The sequence below is a fragment of the Pteronotus mesoamericanus genome, unplaced genomic scaffold (genome assembly GCF_021234165.1).
Source record: "Pteronotus mesoamericanus isolate MK-2021 breed Mesoamerican mustached bat unplaced genomic scaffold, CSHL_Meso_final contig_68, whole genome shotgun sequence".
In the NCBI taxonomy this organism is placed as follows: Eukaryota; Metazoa; Chordata; class Mammalia; order Chiroptera; family Mormoopidae; genus Pteronotus; species Pteronotus mesoamericanus.
Genome location: NW_026555234.1, coordinates 8,095,343 through 8,117,996, shown reverse-complemented (window position 1 = coordinate 8,117,996; position 22,654 = coordinate 8,095,343). Strand labels below are relative to the sequence as shown.

Below are 22,654 nucleotides of genomic sequence, written 5' to 3'. Positions count from 1 at the left end.
CCACAAGCCTGCGCTGGCCTCCCTCCCCCAGGCCCCCAGCCACCCCATGGCCTTGGGCCTCCTGTCTCCTTAATCCTCGAGAGGCTCACATTCCTGAACTTACCTGGCCTTTGGACATCTTGCCTGATACCTGCACCGCGCTCCTCCCACCTGTTCACCGGGCTAAGTCAAGTCCTTGTCTTCCTTCATCTCCTTAAACACCTTTTCTTAGGGAAGCCACTCCTTTCCCCATAGATCAAGCCAGGTGTGCTGGGTACTCTGTAGGGTCCCTCTTCCAGCGTAGCTGCATTGTCCACCTTCGGGAATCCCTGCTGTCTGTTGGCCCTGCCCTGGGCTCTGGAATACCAAGGGCAGGCTGGCTCCTGTCTTGTTCACCCATCTGCGCTCCAGCCGGGCACATGCTCTGGCATATAATAGGAACACTTGATCAAACTACTCTGTGAGTTGAATAGAACACTTGCTTCAAGGTCACACAGCTAACAGGTGGGAGGAACAGGGTCTAAACTTTTACTTACTTGTATTTGTTTATTTCCCTTTTATTGAATTTATTGGGGTGACTCTGGTGAAAAAATTGTACAGGCTTCATGTGCACAACTTTAGAGCACACCATCCGTGTTGTGTGTTCACCACCCCAGTCAGGTCTCCGTCCGTCACCATTTATTCCCCCTTTACCCTCCTCCATCTGCTTCCACTCCCCTGCCTCCCACCCCCGGTGAGGACCACCCTGTTGTCCGTGTCCATGAGTTTTTCTCTCTCCTGTTTTTCTTTTTCCCTCAATCCCTCCACGCCCCAATCAAGCCCAGCCCCCTTGCGCAGGGGTCAGCTTGCTCTTTATCTAGTGAGTTTGCCTCTGTTTTGCTTGTTAGTTCATTTTGTTCATCCTGGAGCCTCTAGTCACAGATCATTCTAAGTGGGGTTGCTGTGGGGAGGGGATCGGAAGAAAAATTGACAGGCGCCTTCAGTATGAGTCTTGCAGAATCTCAGTCCCAGCGAAGGGGCTGTTATTACAGTATTAGGGTCTCCTCCAAGGCTCAGAGGTTTCCTATTTCCAGCTCTTATTTGCATTTTAATTAAAAAAATAATTAAGGTTTAAAATTTGCTGTTTGCTTCCCTAGAGATAATAAGCTCCCGTAGGGCTTCTACATTATAATTTTCAAAAAATTAAAAACATGATTGCCATGCAAATATGCAGTGAACACATGTCAAAGATTTTACTCAATTCATTAGTTAATGGGGGAACCAGTAAGATGTGATGACTGGTTCAAAGGACCTTTGATGGGCAGACATGCACAGGGGCGCTCAGGAACGCTGGCATGAATTCCTGCTAATAGTTGCAAAACTTGTCACTATCCCATAGGGCAACACAATTTTATGTTTAGGATCATGTTTTCTGCCCGGTAGAAATGAAATGATCTCTACTGGAGAACGTTCATTTGCATTGTCATCATTTTTCTACACTATAACGTCTACCCTTAAGAGCCATAATATAGCCTAGTCAATAGGAATACAGTCCAAGGAAAAATCTCTGTAGAATCCAATAATTTCTAGAAAGTCCGTTCAATCATACCCCTCCATCAAAAACACGGTCAGCCTTCTCCTTTGTTCATCGGCAAGTCTTGGAGAATGTCTTTTGAAGGGCAGAGGTCAGACGATGTCCAGCTCCTTCGGCCTTTCTGGCCTGGAGCCTTGCAAATCCTGGGGATATATTATGAAATATTTGCGGGATGAAGTGAAAAAGTGGGGGATAAGGGTGAGAGAGTCTGACAGAGAACAGAAACAGGAGACGCCATTTCCGTCCTTGCTTAGTGTGTGTGCCAGGTATGTTACATGTATCATATCATTTAACCTTTGCAAAACCTCTATTTTGTAGGTGAGGAAACTGAAGTTCAGGAAGGCGAAGTATTGACTTGGTGGCTTTAATCTTTCACGTTCTCCTCTATAAAGGGATAAGCTCTGGGTCTCCTTTGTATATCCCCTGCCATATTTGTGTCTCGCCCACAGAAGACGCTGAACGCATGTGTAAGTGAATGAATGAACGAATGAGGGAATAGGGCGGCAAAGCTAGGTCATTCTCAGGTCTGTTCAAACCGCCACATCCCATGTTTTCCCCACTATCCCTCAAAAAATAGCTGTTCTTTATAAGTACCTGGGTGGAACTATAATTTGTTTATGTTGTATTATATATTTTCTATTTTATTGTATGTTTTCCAGTATGATTAAGATCTAATTGACCTATAACATTGTATCAGTTTAAGGTATAAATCATAAAGCATTGATACATGTATACATATGTTGTGAAATGATCACTGCAATAAGTTTAGTTAACATCCATCACTGCACACAGTTACAAAATTTTTTCTTCTATGTGATGGAAACTTTTAAGATATATGCCCTCGGGAACTTTCAAATATACAACGCAGTATTGTTAGCTATAGTCATCATGTTATACATTACATCCCTGGAACTAATTTATCTTATAACTGGAAGTTTGTTCCTTTTGACCATTTTCACCCACTTCCCTGGCTCGCCAGCCCCAGCCCCTGACAACCACAAATTTAATCTCTGTTTCTTCCAGTTTGGTTTTATTAGATTCCACATAGTAGTGAGATCACATGGTATTTGTCTTTCCCAGGCTGACTTCACTCAGCATAATGCCCTCAGGTTGGATGGGCCTGTTATTTAACCCCTTACTTGGTCTGGCATAAAAAAGAGAGAAAAAAAAAGTGTTTTAATTAGCAGAAAGTTTACTGGGTTTAAAATAAATACCTGATTATATTCAGTAGCAGATAAAGTATGAAGAGAATATTGCAGACAGTGCTATTTTTAAAAGTCTACCAATGAGAAAAAAATGCAAGGATAGTAAAAAAGAGGAAAGACCATGTCTGATAAAAGATATTTTTTTATAAGTAGTTCTGAGTCAGAGTAACTAATGACTCTAGTTCATGATCTACAGAAGGCACTGAAGAACCGTGAGGGCTGGCTGATGGATGCTGTGTGAGTCCTTTCAGATAATGATGAGAAGTGCAAATTAGTAGTTAGGTAGGGGAAACTAATAATAGTAATTATTTCCAGAGCTCTAAAATACTGCGTAGCAAAGATGTAAGTTTTGCTGTTGTATAAAGTACAAGTTCCTGGGTGAACCTTTTATGGAATATGATAAAAAAACGAACATCTGGAGGATCAGAAAGTGCGGCATTTCCTGCCTGCCTCCTCCTGCCATCGCTCACTGGCATTCCGGTGGAAGGAAGTGCACCTTCCTTGAGAAAATGAGATTGAGTGTCCTTATGCTTTATAGCTTTCTGTTGTTGTGCTGCCCTCACCTTCCCCACGTGGTTACTGAACGCAAACTCTAAATCCCCATTTGAGTCCCTGCAAGCAAAAAATGAAGTCAGAGGAACAGGCACAGATGAAAGCAGGCCCTAGAGATGAGGCATTTATTGGAAACAGTTACCAGAAGACAGGTTCAGCACATAAAAAGTAAAATTCCCCCACGCCTACCCCCATTAACGTGGGACAGCGTTTTCCAGCCTCTCCTGGAGTTCACGCTCGCTGGAAATCCAAGCTCTGGAGCACCTGGCCTTGGGCTGGCCACCCCACCTCCTCTTCCCTCCCTTTTGTCCAAACTGAACTGAACTTTTCTACCTTTGAATTAGTATGCAGCAGACTTGGTGGATGACTTACAAATGTTACCTGACATTTCTCAAAATACAAGAAGAATGTTTCCTTGGCTTTCGGTTATCAAACACCAGCAATGTTACTTTTGGTATCAAAGCCCAGCAGCAAGGAGGTGGGATGGAAAGCAAGATGAACAGGAAATCATGAGGTAAAATATTTATAAGAGAATCCTGGCTTGCATGAGGCCATTCCCTTCTAAACTAGTACAATTTCTTTTTATTTTTTCTTTTTAAAAGATTTTATTTATTTATTTTTAGAGGGAGGGGAAGGGAAGGCGAAAAGAGAGAAACATCAATGTGTTCTTGCCTCTTGAGCACCCTCTACTGGGGACCTGGCTTGCAACCCAGGCACCTGCCCTGGCTGGGAATCGAACCTGTGACCCTTTGGTTTTCAGGTCAGCACTCAAGCCACTGAGCCACACCAGTCAGGGTGAAACTAATAGAATTTCTATTTAGAACAATCCCCCTCCTCCCCTCTGCCCCGCCCCCACACTTCTCCCTTTTCCTCCTCTCTTCTAGGCTGCCCCTTACACGTATCTCAGTCTCATCTTAAGAAAGCAGGCCAGTGGCAGCTGAGATGTCACAATCCTGTTCTTCTGAAGGGCCAAGTGCCGCCATTTTTTTTGAAGCATATGTTTTCTTGGTAGAAATTGTCAGGGTAACTAGAGTAATATACTTGCTAACCTATTTTGTTTTAGTCGTATTGGCTCAGAAAAATATCCAAAGTTTCTCATAAGGAGCCTCTTGTGAAAAACTTGAGATGCTTGAATGACCAAGTGCTGGGTACTCGGACAATAATTCACTTCAACGCTTCAGTTCGAGTGTCACCTAACCCTGATACCTTTGTTGAAACTCAATCTTCTCATCCCAGTCATATTGTAATTTTTGGTTATTATGGTTCACTCTTTGGCCCAGCGGCCTCCAGTAGACCTTCCTGCGATGACTGGAATGTCCTCTCTCTGTGCTATGCAAATGGTAGCCTCTAGCCCCAGGGGAACCAGTGAGGAATGTGAAGCCCTAGGGGTCTGTGACTTATCAGTGACCATGTGACTTACCAGCAGCCACAATGGGAGTTAGTGACAGCATCTGAATGAATCTCCTGTCTCTTGCTAGGATGTCATGGTACCATGTGTTTAATGTTCATTTGGGTAGGAAAAATGGGGAGCCAAGCCATTTCAGAAAGGGAGACCTAATTTTTGCATCTGATGACTGAGTGTGTATACGCCTATAACATCACCTGCTTCAGGCCTTGCAAGTAACAGGAGACATAGAAATTCAGTAGCACTAAAAATACAGGAGTGCGGAATTAGGGCCCAGAGTCCAAATGAACAGGACAAAGCATGAGGTCCCTTCACTGCCTGCCTAAGGCTGTTTAGAACACATCTTAATACTGTGCCTGTGTTTATTATCTATTCATCTACCAACTGAATACCTATGATGGTCTAGGTAGAGTAGTTGTTGAGGGCAATGAAAATGGATAAAAATAGTCGAAGCATTCAGGGACACGATGCGCTTTCCACTGAGGAGCACAGGCCTGCGAAGGTTTTGCCTTCTGTTGGGAGTACTGGTGTGTTAGACCTGGAGGCCAGATCTGTACTGGAGGCCAGATCAGCGTTCGAAATCCGTGCTTCACTTACTAGCTCTGGGACTTTGGACAAGTGACTGAAATTGTTCTAGCTTTGTCTTTAAGGAGAGAGACAATGCTGCTGTTGTTGCTAAGATTACATGAAATCCTGCACTGAAAGCGCTGAGCCTAGGGCCTCCTTCATAGAGAACGCTCATTAAGCTTTAGCGCTGAGGACCGCTACTGCTGTCCACATTATTATTATTAGAGATTAAAAAAAGAAAAAGCCCCGTGAGACATAATTCTCAAGATAAAGCAGCCAAAGGCACAGCGATGAAAAGGGCCTGAATTTGAGGTCGGTCAGAGCTCGCTGCTTTCAGGAGAGAAAATTCACCTCTGGCCGGGCTGCCCCCCTCCCCCGCCCCCAGGGCTGCCTCTGAGCCCTTGGACTGGGGCTCTGGGGGGTAGGCAAGCAGAGGCCCCTGATCATCGGGAGCTTCACAGGCGCAAGCACCAGGCCTGCTGAGAAGCCATCTCTGGGTACCACGTACCCTCACGATACCTGTAGTGTAGTGTCATTTTCAGAGGTTCCCTGAACTAGTTAGTATTTCTTGTCCTAGAAGCAGGCACATTCATGATGAGTGTAAACTTTAAATCAAACAACGCTGTTGCCAGCACCTGTTCTGGTAGGTTCTGGAGTAAGTGAAAGAGCCACCGAGGTAATGTTCCCGCCCATCCCTCAAAGATCTGGCGTTCCTCCCTCTATCCGCCCATGTTACAAACGTCAAAGATCCATGCTGTACCCCGTCTTGAGGGCACTTAGAGATCTTAGTTTTCCTATCAGACAGTATTCTCTGTTCAAGGTAGGAAGTGGTGAGTGAGACGTGAGGTGCACATTGGTGGGTGCAGTTAGACGAGGGGGTGGTTGAGTCCTCCTGGCAGAAGGTTTGCAGGCGCAGCCCGGCAGCGAGTGGGGCCTGTGGAGGTGGCGGGCTGCTCACAGCCCGGAGAGACCAGTATGAAATGATTAACTAAGGCTGGTATGTGTCCAGTGCAGCGGACGTCTGCATGCATATATGGGAGAATGGCTACTTTATGCCGCTGTATAGCTCCAGCCACTAACATTGTGATTGGTACACACTAAGGAACCAAAATGATTTGGGCTTTCTTTTGTTTGGGTAAATTGTTTTTAAAAGTCTGTTGGGAGCTGGCAATAAAAGCGTCCTTAGCGGCGGCGGGAGAGTCCGCCGAGGCAGGCCGGAGTGGGAACCAGACAGAGGAGGAGTCTGTGGAAGGAAGCGCGGTGGCATTCCAATCGGAGGGCCCGGTCTGGGTGAAGGAGGCGTGGGTGCGGTGAGAAGGGCGTGCTCCGGTGAGCAGGACTCCCGCCTCAGGAAACGTGGGCAGTCCAAGCCCTTCAGGTGACCCGGGGCATCAGCAACACTGCCCTGCTGGTCCAATGGGAGCGCGCCCAGACCCCCAGGCTTAGCTCTCTTTAAAACACCCAGCGGGGTCCCCGCCAGGTATCTCGCAGCGCTCAGCTGTCCCGCCTCAGGTGAGTACTGAATACACTTATGGAAACTTGGACAGACAAGTGACTCCATCCGCAGGTCTCGGTGGGGAGGAGAGCAGGAGGCAACAGGTCCCCAGGCCACTGGCCTTGCTAGCGCCTCCCGGGTAGCTGCCTTCCCGTGCCGCCGCCTCCCAGAGCCTGTCCGGAAGCCTTCCCGGTGGTCCCCGAAGCAGGCTCTTTAATCATTCGGGAGCTGTGAGCCGGGTCGGGGAGCAGGGCAGCGAGCGGAGAGGGCCAGCGGCGGGCCGCGTTGGCCAAAGCGGGAGCTGGACCGGGCGCAGGGTGAGTGTTTGCGCCCTCCCCCTGAGGCGGCGAAGCACACCCCATTGTAGAAAGCTGGGGGTGGGGAATGGGAAACCGAGGGGTTCTTTATGCGCCCTTCACCTCCCAGTCCTCCGAGACCCCGCCCCGACACCTCAGTAAGTGATGTGAGCCGAAGGTGTCCAGAAGGGCTGCCAGGCGGGCGGGGTGGTCCAGGCGCCCCGCCAGTGGGATTCCAGGCAGAGTGAGATGCGCCGACTTTGCCGGCTGCCTGGTGGGTCTTCTTTTCATCCACTGGTCGGGAGCCGCCGGCTGTGGTCCCCAGGTTCTGGGCGGGAGCTCGTGTTGAGAGAGCGAGCAGAACCGGGGCCGGACCCAAGGCCGTGGGCTCGATCTCTGAAGGGCAGTGGACCAAGAGGAGCCTCATGGGGGCCTTGGGAACTGTTCTGCGGTGAGGGAGAGCTGGGGTGGCACCCGCAGCGCGAGGCACTGAGCCTCCCGATGGGTATGGAAAGAGGTCACCTTTCTCTGATTTGCCAAATGGAATAGGCTGCGCAAGCGACCATAACACCGGAGAGCTCTGGTGGCAGTCAGAGGCCACCTGCCCGCTTAGCCGGGGAGCTCACTAAACCCGGACTCGAAGGGTTCCCCTACCCGTTTGGGGTGCAGAGCGCGCGCCGACCTGCACCGATTTTGGGATCGAGAACTAAGTGCTGGGGCGCCCCCGGCGGTAGGCTCTGCCGGGACAACAAAGGGGAGCACGGACAGAGGAAGAGCTTTGCGGTGCTGGCGAGTCGGGACCCGAGGTCAGTTTCCCTGAAAGCTTACGCGGAGAGGGGCAAGGGATCCGATCGTCTCCTCCCAGGGGACCCCCGATCCTTGCCAACCCCGGCTGTGGAGCGCACGTGCTCGCTGGGGGCAGCGAGTTACTCCGGAACCCCCTCCCCCAGGGGGCTGGCTAATTCCTGGAGTCTGGCTTCCCGACCTGCCCTGCAGCCCGTTCTTTTGTGTCCCGCTGTCTGAAGAGGCTGGGGGCGGGGGGCGGGGAGGAGGGGGTCGGCTTGGCGGCAGCTTGGATAAAAAGCCTGGGGAAGCCAGGGCCCCAAGTTTCCCGCGGCAACAGGTTGCGCCCGCAGCCCGCCCGCAGCCCGCCCGCAGCCCGCCCGCAGCCCGCTTTGGCTGCTGACGAGTCCCAGCGCGGCTTCCAGGAGGTTTTCCCGGAGTCCGGTGGGCGGCGGGGGCCTTTGTAAGGATAAGGTGTGTGATTGGTTTCCTTAAACCTAACCCCGCCCTGCGCTGCAACAGAGACCCTTCTTGGAGACTCAAATATCTGCGGCCATGTGTTAGGTTGAACTACATGAAGTTGCCGGGTGGTTTGTTTTTTTGGTGTTTTTTTGGATGCTTTTCTGGTTTTGCATGGAAGACTTGAATATCGGCAACTTCATGCAATTCGACTTGCGTGACCTTACTACTTATTTTTCTTTTCTCACTTACTCGTGAGTTTTCTCTTTTCAATATCCCTGGAGCCGTCCTGTCTTGTTGAGGTGGGAGCGTGGATGCTGGCAGGAGCCGCGCAGACCCTTCATCGACTGCCAGCTGCGTCCAGGCGCGGAACCTATTCCGCCTTCCCCGCCCCGCATGACGGGAAACCCCAGTTTACAGATGAGCAAAGGATAGTGTGGAGAAAGGGGTGCACCGTCACAGAGTTAGTAAGCCAGACGCCAGACTCCAGCCCTGTGGTCTCTTCAGCAGGACCTTTTAGTTTTGTTTTCTTAATGTGTCTCACAATACTGCTTATGAACTTCCATACGGATTCCATGCTGGACTGTTTGGGCAAGGACGCAAGCAAGTGCATCAGAGGACAGGTTAAAATAGTAAAACTTTAAACCAAATATGGTTCTGTTGACCTTTTCAAATATGAAGGAAGTAGGTTTTGTGGGGTACCAAGAGCCATCTCTGAGATTTGTTAAAGCCTGGGGTGCTTTGTTACAAATGGCAAACGCCAACTCTGGTAGTTGTATCAGGTGGCTTAGAGAAATGACAGGGAGGCCGGCTAGCCAGGCTCAGGACATGCAAAAGAACCCCAGAGTGGCGTATGGATGGGCCATCACCTTGATGAGACTCTGGATGTGCCTGCTGGTACCGCGGAGGAATGAGAAAATGTCTCAGCCTTGCGTGTTGATCCCTGCACAAGCCCAGGAGTAAGTGTCTGATTGGCTGAGCCGGAGTCACCCAGCAGGACACAGTTTGCATGCCTCAGCTGGCCTCACAAGGAGAGGTCTGATTTGGCAACCACAGACTCACTAAGGTAGGCTCAGAAGTTGGTCAGCTCCTACCCCCCAAAGCCCCAGATGACAAACATCCAGTGCAAAGATCTTTGACAAAGAAATTCCATCAAATTTCCATGAGAAGAAGAGAAGAAATGAAGCTGGATGGTCACCATGTTTGCTTATAAACCAGGGTTTGTGGATATGCCCCACCCTGGACTCTGGGCTCAAAATCACGTGAGATATTTGCTTAAAATTCACATTCTTGAGCCCCTTCCCCAGTTTGAAATCAGTATATTTGGAATGAAAACCAGGAATCGTCACCCCTATAAACCATCAGAAAGATGGTGAGACAACTTTATTGATCAGTCCAGGACCTAGGCAAGGGGATAGCCCTCGACAGAGCAGTTTCCAAAGCTTGCCATGTTGGTGGTCCCAGCAGGAAGTATGGCCTGCAGGAGGGTAGACCAGTTGGCTCTCTGTGTTGGCAGGAAGTAGCGGGGACTGCCCATAAACAAATGTTTGACAATTTTGAAACAGGTACAATAGACCATTTTGTGAGTTCTCCATCATCTCTCCACCATTTGATTTCAGCAGTCCTTGCTGAGTGCCTACTGTGTGCCTGACTCTACAGGCACAGAGAGAAGTCAGTCAGACACCCCCCGACAACAGCTGGTCAGTTCGCCGCACTATGGAAGAAGGGCAGTCGGGATGCCTAGCCTTCCTTCCGTTGCCCTGCAGTTCTGTTGGGAAGCCTGAGGTGTCTTTGGAAAGAGGCAAGAGTGAGCGCGGCAGCGGTCAGGAACAGTGCTGGTTCTCAGACCTCACATGTCATAAGGGTCCCTCATGAGGGAAGCTTGTGAAACATGCAGATGAATGGCCCCCATCTTTAGACATTCGTGCCGCTAATCTGCATTTAAAACCAACACCCCCTTTTACGCTGATGGAGCTGTTGGTCCATGAGGGTTTTTTGTGGATTTTATGCCAGCAGTTCTGGGAGCTGCTCTCCGGCACACTTGCTACCTGTGTGTGGTTTCATAGGGAAGCACCTGGACTTGGCACCGCCAATTAAAGCTGGGGTGAAAACCTTTTTTTCCTCGCTTGACTTTTATGAATTATCTAGTGTTTCAGGTGTCATGAGATTTTAATATTTTCTTAAAATTTAAACTTAAGAGGGACTGACATTCTGGAGCAAGGTTTAAAGATGCCTGGGCTTGGGGCTCCAGGTGCTGTCTCAGCCCACTGACGCTCCCATGTCCTCCTCAGTGAGACACAGCGTTGTCTTTGGGGCTTCCCTTCCCACGCTGTCTCATGGAGGGAGTCTGAAAGTCTGTTTATTCTTGGCTCTCCCACGGGCCTGCTGCCATTTCTCTCTCGCTGTGTATCTCTCTATCCCTGGCGGAGGCTCGGTGATTACCAGGAAGTCAGCCTTTCTTAGCAGCTGAGCCTTTAATCCCTCCAGCTGCTGTGCTCCGGGAGTGTCCTTTAGCAGAGAACGAGATGCTAGTGTGTGTGGTATGTGTCCATAGGCGTACAAATGGGTGTTGTGTGTTAGTGTGTGTATGGTGTACTGGTGTGTGTGGTTTGTGTATAGGTAGTGTGTCAGTGTGTGGTATATCTGTACATGGTGTGTGTTAGTGTGTGTGTGGTGTGTGTATTGTGTGTGCCCATTTGCAACACGGTGGGACAAAAGTAGGTTTACAGTTCTTTGTATGAAGAATAATACAATAATGAATAAATAACAATATGAGAATAAACTGTTTCATGTACTCTTGACTGTAAACCTACTCTTGCCCTGTCCTGTATATATGTGTTAGTGTGTGTTGTATGGATATGAAGTGTGTGTAATATATACGTACGTGTGTGCATGTGTGCTGCATGTGCACATACTTGCCTGTCTGCTTGGAGTAGCCCTATCCTACCTGAATAACCACACACACTCTTAGCGTTTCATACCTTCCTCCTACTCTGTGCTGCCCCAGAAATTTCTAGACCAAGGGACTTACAAAAGCTGACACTTTGTTTTTTAACTTGTTCTCGTTGGAAACAATTTGATGACTGAGCAGAGCCCTGGTTTCCTGTTAGAATCGGCGAAAGGCCTGGGCACCGCAGGGCCTGAGGACTGTTTGCAGCTGCCGTGCCTGGCAGGGAGATTGTCTCTTGGAAACAGCAGCATCCTGGGTGTGTTTGTGGGTGAGGTGGAGAAGCAGACATGGAAGCTGGGGGGGTTATGGGTTTGGTCCTGGAAGCCTGTGGGCGAGCTGAGCAGCCCTGAGTTGATAAAGGAAGAGTTTAGGGTCATTATGTTGTGGCTCTTTGCAGAAGTAATCAGAGTGGGGCGGGTCTTAAAAGACAGGCAATCCCTACGGGGATTCCATAGGAATTCACATCTTCATTCAAATAGCTCATGAAATCCCACTTCTCCTTTGACTTGGTGGAATGTAAGTTACGGGTCCACTGGTCCCTTGGACAATGTGTCACTTTCTTGAGGGTCCCCATCACAGTGTGTGTTTCGAGAGAACTTTGTCCTCATTTTGAAAGTTAGTGTCTGTCTACTACATGAAATAAAATCTGGGGTTCTGACAGCAGGACAGAGGGGACCAGCAGAGCATCCCAGTGCCTCTGGTAGGTTCTGTTTTGGTCCACTTGTCTCACACAACAGCCCAAGCCAGTCAGTGATTTTGGTTTATTTATATGTATATTCAACAGCCGTTTCTGAGCCCCTACTGCACGCCCTGCCTTGTGTTCAGTTCTGGGGAACAGGAGCCACATTGGGCATTTTCAGGGGACACTGGGTTGGTAGCTGCTTTTAGGGTTCCTGTGTTTTTCTGCCTCTCCCCGAAGGTGGGCAGGAGTCCCCCTCCAACCTACCTCTCATTGCCTGGACCTCTACTTGATCAGGTGGTGACTTGGGGGCAAAGGTTTCCATGGAGACTACCTGGTGACTGTATGAGATGGACAATTCCAGTGTCACCCAGAGAGTTAGTCCTTGCCCTTGAGCCCCTGTTCTTCTAGTTTGGGTTGGGGTCAATGGAGGGGGAATGTTTGAAATGAGATCAGTGAGCATGGAAATAGAATAAAAGGCAGAGGATGATTTATCTCCAGAGACGGGGAAAATGACACAAACTTGGAGGAAAAAAGGCATACAGCCTATTGCTGGGGGCCTCTGTGCCTCGGACTGGAGGGTCTGTCAGGAGAGTCTTAGGGTCTAGAGACTGGGCTCTAAAGGCAAACTGCTGGGTTTGAGTTCTGGCCTCGCCTTGAATCAGCTCTGACCTTGGGCAAGGCACCGAGATCCTATCTGTCAGTTTCCTCATCTGTAAAATGGGATAATGTCTTAAACAAGGTCCTACCTGTCAAGCACGTACCACAGTGTCTGGAATATAGTAAGTGCTCAATAAACGTTAGCTTCTGAGACTGCAAAGTCGTCTCTGCGCAACCTGGTGTTTCTTGAACCCATAAAGAATCTGAGTATGGCCCCTTGCAGAGGAGGGAGCTGCTTCTCACTCTCCTGTCCCTGCGGCTCTGGGTCAGCCTCTGTTTGCTCCCCACTCCCCTCCCCCATCCAGATTAGGGGGATAGACTTGCTCTAAAGCCTGCAGCTTCCTCTGGAGCAGCTCCCCCAGTGCGGGCACCTGCTGTGTTATCCACTCTTGCCCCTTCTCTCTCTGCCAGGGATGCTGCCCTGAGCGACTGATCCCTCTGGAGACCGTGCATGCCAGCCCGGCCAGGAAACGGAGGACGCCACAGACCCAATCTCCCCCAGGCCTCTCCTGCACAGAAACACACGCTCCTGGCGCATCCTCGGTTTCCAGAAGCTCTGAGGAGGGAGGCCCCCTCTTCTACCTTATGTGTGGTGCATCTTGCTGACCATGATCCTGATACTCAGCTTCCTGCTGCTGCTGGGGCTCTGCCGGGACACCATCTCAGAGGGGCCTCCGTCATCCCCAAGAAGTACCCATGGCCTGGAATTTGAATTGCCCTCGACCAGCTATGAGACCAAAGAATCTCACACACCCGGACCCATTGGTGTTCTCTTTCAAATGGTTCATGGCTTCCTCCATGTGGTGCAGCCCAATGCTTTTCCCGAAGGTAAGTGACGATCGCAGAAAGAATCATTCTCCAAAGAGTTGTGTGCACACACTCAGCAATGTCCGTTAAGGACAAGGCGACCAATATACATTATAGTCAGTATTAAGTATGAGGTGCAAGGTGATGAATCTCATAAGAGCAGGAAGCATTCAGACAGAAGTTAAGAAAAGTCGTAGCAGGTTAAATAAGTTGTCACGAATGTGATGATAAGAAACGAAATCAAACTATGTTGGTTTTCCAATTCTTTATCCTCCTTCTCTCTGTTTTTTAAATTTTTTTTCTCTTCTTCATTTTGTCTAGAGCAATGACGTATTCTCAAGTACATACCAAAGGTAAAAATTAGGGTAAAAATGCAAATTCTCTGTCATCAAATGGGAAGTTAATAATTACGTCACCGCTTAACAATTTAACTTTCCTCCACCCACCACAAAATGCATTTTGACATTGTTTCTGGTGAGGACAGGCTGGACCAAACCTAGATACCTGCGTAACTGTGTGTTTCAGTTCTCAGAGTTTGTGAGCAGAGGCGGCATGGCCCCTTTCGGTGACGTCCATGGCGTATGGTGCTATTATCTTTTATGCGTGCAACTACTACTCGGCCTTCTTACCATTGCCCACCCTCGGGCTGTACTCAAAGCCTTCGAGGTGTGTGTTCCCAGGGACGGGATTATGAAAATTACAGGGGTCTGTGGGCAGAGGCTGCTCCCAGGGTTTGGCAGTCTAAATTTTTATTGGGTTAGCGTTAGAGCTGTCCTATGCTTGTGCTCTAAACTACAAAGATTTGAACATTATCATGATTACTATACCTAACAAGATTTGTAGAAATCTTTATTAAAATCTCTATCATCTTGCATAGCGGGTCAGCTACTGCTCACAAGAGGCATGTGTGTGTATGTGACAGGGAGAGACAGAGAGGGAGAGAGAATGGATTTAGTAAACTTCAGCGCTTGTTTATATTATGGGCTGTTTATGAATTTTCATTCAAATATATTTATTTTAGAATGTTTTTACATTCATTGGTCTTGAGTCAAGCAGTTGGAACAGTTTTAAGTGTAGTTCTCAATTTTTTGTTAAGTTTGAATTTCAATTTAATTAAATAAATTACTTTGAGCCCTATTGCTATTGAAGAGATTCCTGAAGACTACTTACTGTTTACGCCATTGCTTAGAAGACTAAATTTGGAAATCCAAAGGGCAGAAGTAGAAAATATGCTGGGCTTATTTATTTACTTTAAATACAAATCCACTGTTTTCAATACATACCTCTTTATTTGTAGGCTTGATGTAAATATTACTGAATAAACACATACCTTCTAGTGTTTCCCCTGGCTTCTTTTTTATGGAAGAGGCATAGAATTCAGTTGTTTATTATGAATTTACAATGACTTCTTAAAAAAGACTGTGAAGCCTCCCTGTGTCGTTTTAAAGTGTATCATGGACCGAGTTAATCCTGTAATCTCTCCATATGTTGTTTTATTTCCTTTCCTCTAGACTTCCTCACACTGTTTACAAGGGAAAAGCAGCATTTCAAAAAGCATTCTTTCAAATGATCAGGTTAAAAGGTATCCTATTTCCAACACATTCTAAGGTTTTGCACTCCAACATCATTATTAGTCTAGAAGGAAGATTCTGAAGAATTTAGATCCTACTCTAATCTGTGGGAGTTATCCTTGCTTGTCCCCTTGACCTTATTCAATACTTATTACTTCAGAGAAAGAAATTCTCAAAAGTTTCAAAAGCAGACCAGAGCAGACCACCACTACTCCATTCAAAAAACAATTCTTAGGACTGTTTAAAGAATATAATCTTTTTTTTTTAAAGATTTTATTTATTCACTTTTAGAGAGAGGGAGAGAAACATTGATGTGCTATAGAAACATGGATCGGTTGCCTCTAGCAAACCCCCAATGGGGACCTGCCCCACAACCCAGGAGGTGCCCTGACTGGGATTCGAACTGGCAACCTTTTGGTTCACAGGCCAGTGCTCAGTCCACTGAGCCACACCAGCCAGGGCATAAAGAATATAATCTTGAATTCTTGAATCAAGAATATAATGTTGGAATGTTGTTGTTTTCCCTATTATTTATATTCTTTCACCCAGTTACTAGATTTCATTATAGTCTTGAGTGTCCGTTAGACACTTCGCAGCACAGAGGACACACATACCAGCATGGCTTTTGCATTTGGGCCCATGCACTTCATGTTTGCCTCATCATAGGTAGCCGTCTGTATACTTGAGATGGAAAAATAAAATAGAGGTGGATTCTTATTTATTAACTTAACCAACTTACAGTAATATACCAACCAAATTATAAGTCTTTGGGTGAGTCCTCGATGGCGAACGTCTCCCACAGGTATAGTCTTTCATTTGGAAGACAACACGTGCTTTGATGCCAAGTCCCAGTGCAGGAGCGGAAGGGGAAGGAGGCCCCCGGAGGCTGGGCTCCCTCTTTTCATGCCATCAGACTGGGGAGACTTCTACTCGTACATCCTGTGTGTAACCAAAGGGCGTACCTTTTTTTTTTTTTTTTTTTGCATTTAGAGCTCTCTAAACAGAAACACATGTTTCTGTTATTTAGCCGAGACTTGAGACAAAGGCCTCCTTAACTTCCTGGAAGAAGAAAAGCTTAGCTTAGGTGAGACCAGGACGATGATAGCTGAGGCAGAATGTGCTCTAGAAGGTGGTGGGGGTATTTTATAAAGACCTGCCCTGCTCTGAGGCTGCAAGAGTGATGCAGCATCCAGGCGTGGGCTCACTCAGAAGAGAGTGGTAGGAGGGTCGTTTGTCCCTCCATTCAGCTTGGAAAGGGTGTTGAGGGCAGGGTGGCCAGGGGTGTTGAAAAACATTCTTTGTTCCGGGGAGGGAACAGCAAGTCTGGAGAGAGGAGGAGACCGTGGTTCATGGTGGACCCTTAGGTGGGTGTTCATGGAGTAAGACTGTCTCGGTTGGGGAGCTGGAGCAGACGCACAGGTCAGGCAGTTTTGCAGAGGGAAGGAAGCCGAGGCAGCATGCGCAGAGATGTTACTCAGTCGCCAGGCGTTTATTGAAAGCTGCTGCCTTCGGTGGTGCACCGCGCTGGGTGCTGCGAGCCAGGGTGGAAGCGGAATTGGGCTTGGGGAAAAGGGTCGGCAGCAGCTTGTAGGACTGGTCACAAGGAGGAAGAGGCTCTTGTGGTGGGTGCAAAGGGAGGTAGTAACGAACTGACTCAGAACGAGTTAAATGTAATGGGGGAAGCAGAGGCCGGACCCACTCTCTGTCCAAAGGACTTTGTTTAAATCCTCTCTCTTGCTTATTACCTGCTGGGGGATCTTGGTCAAGTTGTTTGATTTTCAGAGACTCTGTTCTCACAGATGTAATATGACTATAAACAATGCACTTCATAATGTTTATCTGTGAGGCTTATGTGGCTGTATTATCATTTGAGAGGAAACGGCCAAATTTGAGGCCAGGATTAGTTTCAGGTGGGGTCGTGGGGAAAGGGAGGTGTCTCCAGGAGGGACCAGTGGAACTCCTTGCTGCTGCTCCCTCAGGGACGTTCCTCCCGGAGGTGCCTGGGAAGGAGCAGTTCCACTGCTTTAAAGTTAAGTGGCTGTGTCTTCTGGCAAGCGCCGCAGTAGCAGAACCGGGTGAAGAAGCCGGGGCTTGGACCTTGGATGCGACGCTGGTTTGCTGAGTGGTCTTCACTCCTCCAAAAAGATAATCTCCATCTCACGAGCTCTTGTATCCTCTGCTTCTCTCTTCTGTCCTGCTGTCCCTGGTACCTGCTGTAAGACGTGCTTTGCTAGTGTCAGCTCATTTGAATCTCCCTGCAGCCTTTGAGAGGTAGATGATGGCGGTAGTTGGTGGCCTTATTTCTCTTTTTGATATCCCTCGCCCCCTTACAGATTGGAGAACCAAGTCGGGGTGAGATGACATATTCAGGGCGCACAGCCAGCCAGTGGAAGGTTGAGAACCCGCCCCCAGGACTAGCTATGGCTCCTATATTCCCCTAATTGCCTTGCGTATAATTTATTTCTCTTTTACTTTAGCATAGTGCTTGTAAACTGACCGTGGGTTACTATGAAAAAATAGTAATTTTTACACGTTAAAAGAGGACATGGCTGATGATCATCTGGCAATAATGGTGAGCAGTGCCCTTTCGATTTGCTGCGTCTGTGGTGAATCTGGCAGAAAACAGGACCCGGAGTAGAGCCATTGTAATGGAATAAACAATGAATGAAATTTCCTCTCTTCTTTTATTTTTATAGAAATTCTCTAAAATTATTCTCCGTCTTGTTTTAGTGTATTTTTAAGTTAGATTATAGGATGATTGTTCGGCTTCTAACAGCGTTTTAGGCTAATCGGATTCATTCATGGAGTTTAGAGGTGTGAGAATGGAGTTGGGGAAGTGATAGAGTGGGAGGAAGTAAGATGATTTCGGTGGAATCTGCAATGCCATGGGATGTGAGGCGACGTGGGAGCTTCCTCTGGTGCAGGTGACGGAGACCTATCAGCTAAGACGATCACAAACAGGAGTTTATCATCACGACTTCACATCATCCTTTAGATTTTCCTTGTCTAGGATGCTCTTTATCTGCCCTTTGATTCTAAATGCTGTCTTTTCTGGGTAGAGTAATCTTGGCTGTAGGTCCCTGCTTTTCATGACTTTGAATATTTCTTGCCAAAGAAGTTCATTGTCACCAAACCGTTATTATATGAAATGTTAAAAGGACTTATTCAAGAAGAAGATGATCAAAACTATGAATAATAAAATGTCAATAAATATACATCTATCAACGATTGAATCGAAAAGAAAAACTAAGCAAACAAGAAGAACAGAGACAGAATCATGGACACAGAGAGCATTTTGCTGGTTGCCAGATGGGAGCGGGGTGTGGGAATGGGTGAAGAGGTGAGGGGATCAAGAAGTACAAATAGGTAGTTACAGAATAGCCATGGGGATGTAAAGTGCAGTGTAGGAAATGGAGTGGCCAACATGAGCCATGGACATAAACAATGGTGGGGGGATTGCTTTAGGGAATGGGGGCTGCTGGGTGGAGAAGGCCAAAGGGGGAAAAATCAGGACAATTGTAATAGCATAATCAGTCAATTATAATAAAAAAAAAGACTTCCCGTCATCTCACACACTTACGGGAGGCGTCAGCCCCCAGGGAATAGAGCTTGCGCTCTTGGGACTCTCTGCCGCCTACTAGGGGGCTCCTCTCTGCCCACGAGCACCTCATCCCTCCTCCCCCGCCCCCACCCCTCAGGGGCCCCCGCCTGCTGTCTCACGCCCAGTGTTACAGGTTTCAGGTCGGCTTCCTGGAGAGGGGCTGGGGATTTTTTCTCTTCCTGACCCAAGTCCCAATTCCAGTCCTGCCTGAGCCAATCAGCAACCATGCGCCCACTGAGTAGCTGTGGCCCAGGTCCCAACGCCTGGGCCTGACATTGTGAGCCATCACTGTCCTCACAGCACCACGGGCAGGGAGGTGGTCCCCAGGGAGGGGGTGGCCAGGCTGACGGCCCAATAAGTGTGTCTATGCCAATAGCCATGCAAAATCAGGATGTTATATCCAATATCCGAGTGTTCTTAATTCAGACAAAGGCAGCACTGTCTTTTAGAGCGTGCGACTCATACTGGCAAAGAGCCTGGCTCTGTAAGGTCATGGAGGGACAGAACTAATGTCTGTTGTTTCTCTCCCTCCCCATGTCGCTCATGCTCTCACCTCTTTCCATCCTACCTGTTGTAACGGCCAACGGCTGTTATGTGCCCGCGTGCAGGGATTTGAACAACTTTGCCCTCCGCGAGCTGCGTACCTATACTCCCATTTTACAGAAGAGGAAGTTTAGGCTCAGAGAACCTGCCAGCTTGACCAGGGTCATGTGCTGGTCACTGGCAGAGACAGGGTTTGACTCCAGGCAGGCTGGCTGGCTTTCGAGTCCTGGCTCACGGTTGCCATTTTTATTTGGCTGATAAGAAAAGTGAGACTCAGGGAGGGTAAGGGACTATTTCAGAGTTACACACGCTGATGGCTCAGTGGCTGAGCCAGGGATGGGCCACGGGCCCTGTGATGCCCACACCTGGGCTCATCTCAGTGCTCCACGCAACCTCTGTGGAGCACACCTGCAGGACAGTCTGCATTCACCTGTCCCCAGGGACCTGCGAGTGTTGGGGTGGAGTTGGCAGGGAGGTGACATAGTGTCCGCAACCTGTAATCCTCTGACAGGGCCTCCTCTAATCCTCCTTACACGTCTGCTTCACAGTGCAGTTATTTCAGCTAAACTAAAACACTCGCCCAGTTGACTACATTCCCATAGGCTTGTCCACGAAGTCCGGCTGCGCTGTGCCCCTGCCTGCCCTAAGGAAACACGGGAGGTGGTGCGCTCCAACGGAGGTGTGCGCTTGTCCCGAAAGGAGCCGAGAGGAAGCGCTTCCTGTTCTCTTGGTCTCTAGCGATGCTGTCCTATCAGCAGGACTTCAAATACATGGAGGAAATGAGAGATTAAGTAAATGTAAATAAAGAGAGACCACCCCAGGAGCTGCTGGATGAAGCCAACACAGTATCAAGCATTGCTTGTCCATTGGGATTGAGGGGAAGAGAAATCCTAAAATTTGCACTTGGAGAAGTAGCTGCAAAGTGTGGTCTGTACAGGGCAGCTCTGGGTCAGAACCATGAAGGGTGGACATTACCAGGAGATGTGGCCCCAGGCGGCCCGGCACACACCCTCTGTTTGGCTGGGGTCTGGATTCGGAAATGCACCTGACACCTGAGCCATGGGAAGAGCTCACATCCCGAGCCACTGCCTGGGGTTGCATCCTGGCTCTGGTGTTTACCAGCTCTGTGACCTTGGACAAGTTATTTAAACTCTCTTTGTTTTCTCCCTCTCAAGTGGCAGTAATAATAATGGTACTTTTGGGGTCATCGTAATATTTAAACAAATAATATTTACAAAACAATTACAACAGCATCTGATATACATGAAGCGCTATATTAGTGTTTGTTAAGCTATGAATGTACACAATCCATATGCATTCAAAAGCTTTTAAGTTAATCTCAGGCCTTGGTGATCACATGGACTAAAGAATGAGTAATGTGTTGTTTTCCTAGGGCTGCCATGAGAAATCACAGACCAGGTGGCTTAAAACAACAGCAATTTATTCTCACCGTCCTGAGGGCCACGAGTCCGCCGTCCAAGTATTGGCAGGCCACGCTAACTCTGAAGGCTCCAGGGGAGAGTCCTTCCTTGCTCCTTCCAGCCTCCAGTGGCTCTCGGGTTCTAATCTCCGCCTGTCTTCACAGGGCCACCTTCTGTGTCTCCGGCACAGATCTCCCTCTGCCTTTCTCTTCTAAGGACAACTGGAATTAGATTTAGGGCCTTCCCTTTGTCCAGGGTGGTCTCAAGACCCTTAACTTAATTACATCTGCCAAAACCCTTTTTCCAAATCAGGTCACATTCATAGGTTCCCAGGGACTGGATCCAGACATGTCATTTTGGGAGTCACGATTCAACCCACCAAACCTAGGACATCGTTCTTTAGTCTTCACCAACAGCTCCGAGATGTTCAGCCATGTGCCCAAGGTCCTATTTCTGAAAGACAAGGAAACCAGAGGAAGTATGACTGATTGCAAGTACTTGTATATCAATTATATAACCGTGTAGTGAGCTCCTACTGAGTGGGAAGCCTGGTGCTGTGGGGCAGAGATGGAGTTGACCGGATTTCTCTGTTCTCAAAAGGCTGACATTGGGAGAAGAGACCTTTACCTCCACAGTGGGCTGTGATGCAGGACAGGCTGGACATACTCACTGTCAGGTCTGAATAGTTTGCTCTTGGCTGGCCAGAGGGGGAATTAATCATGATGGGGCAATCAAAGAAGGCTTCATGGAGGGAGTAGCATATGAACTGAGCTCTGAGGGTGTGGAAGGGTTTAGGAGGCAGAGAGGGATCCAGGTAGAGCATTGTAGGTGTACAAGCAGAGGCCTGAGCGATGCAATATGAGGCAGGGGCCCCCGGGATCTGGGCCAGGAGAGCAGCAAGGCCAGCGCTGCGTGTCTGGGAGGTTGTAAGGCCACGAGCCTGGGGAGGAGCTTGCAGACAGGTGGCAGACAGGCCCTGGGATATCATGCCGACACATCTGCATGAGGTTCTGCAAGTCATGAAGGGTGGGCATTGCCTGTAGCCTTGGCCAAAGCTACAGGAAGGAAGCCATGGGGAGTAGGCGTGGTCCACAGAGCCCGGTCCTGGAAATTCTCAGATATACTTGGGCGCTAGTGGTCTGGCTCAGGGCTACTCCCGGTGTGGATTTTGGACCAACAGCATTAGCCGGGAGCTTGTTAGAAATGCGGATGCTTAGATCCCACCACCATATCTACTAAATCAGAAACATTTTTTTTAATTTAAAAAATTAGCTTTTTGCATTCAAGTGCTAATAAGCCTACAGGAAAATGCACCTGACCCTACAGCTTGATGCCTTTTCACAAACAGCACACGTCTGTGCAGCTGTCCCCCCGATCAAGCAAAAGCAAATGCGTTTACAGAAGATTCCCTCTTTCCTTAGAACCTTCTATTGTTTTGTGTTCACTGTCCCCAAATCATCCCAAAGGGTAACCATTTCCTGACTGTCAACAGTTAGAATGAGTTCATGCCTGGTGAATGTAGTATATGCTCTTTTGTTTTTGGCTTCTTTACTCAACATTTTCATTGTGAGATTTGTTCATATCATTGTACATATTATAAATAGTCATTCTCATTACTGTATACTGTTCTATCCCATGAATATACCATAATTTATGTGTCCATGCTACTGGATTGGCATTTGAGAAGTGTCCAGCTGGAGCCTGTTTTAGTCAGCTTGGGCTGCTCTGATAACAAAATACCAAAGACTATGTGGCTTAAACAGTAGATATTTCTTATTGGTCTGGAGCCTGAAAGTCTCAGATCAAGGGGCCAACAGATTTGTCGTGAGTCTTCTACCTGGCTTGCAGTTGGCTGCCTTTTTCTTGGCAGAGAGAGAGCGAGCGAAAGAGAGAGAGATCAGTTTCTGGCCTCTTCTTCCTCTTGTAGGGGCACTAGACCCAACATGCGGGCCTCACCCTCGTAACTTCATCTAAATCTAATCACACCACAAGGCCTCTCCTCTGAATGCCGTCACTGGGGATTAGAGCTTCAGCATATGAATCTGGGAGAGACACAAACATTTCTTCCGTGGAAGGGCCATCCTGCAGAGTGTGGCTCTGAAGACACT

General features: G+C 48.2%; 1 protein-coding gene across 1 annotated transcript in view; it reads left to right on the top strand.

Moving 5' to 3' along the window:
• Positions 1-6,631: 6,631 nt before the first annotated feature.
• PROM1 (prominin 1) overlaps positions 6,632-22,654 on the top strand; it is a 90,381-nt gene continuing 74,358 nt past the window's right edge. Inside the window, exons 1-2 of the mRNA XM_054581955.1 lie at positions 6,632-6,793; positions 13,015-13,431. Of these exons, the coding sequence (XP_054437930.1) occupies positions 13,212-13,431 (220 nt within the window). The 5' untranslated portion in view covers positions 6,632-6,793; positions 13,015-13,211. The remainder of the gene's footprint in view (positions 6,794-13,014; positions 13,432-22,654) is intronic.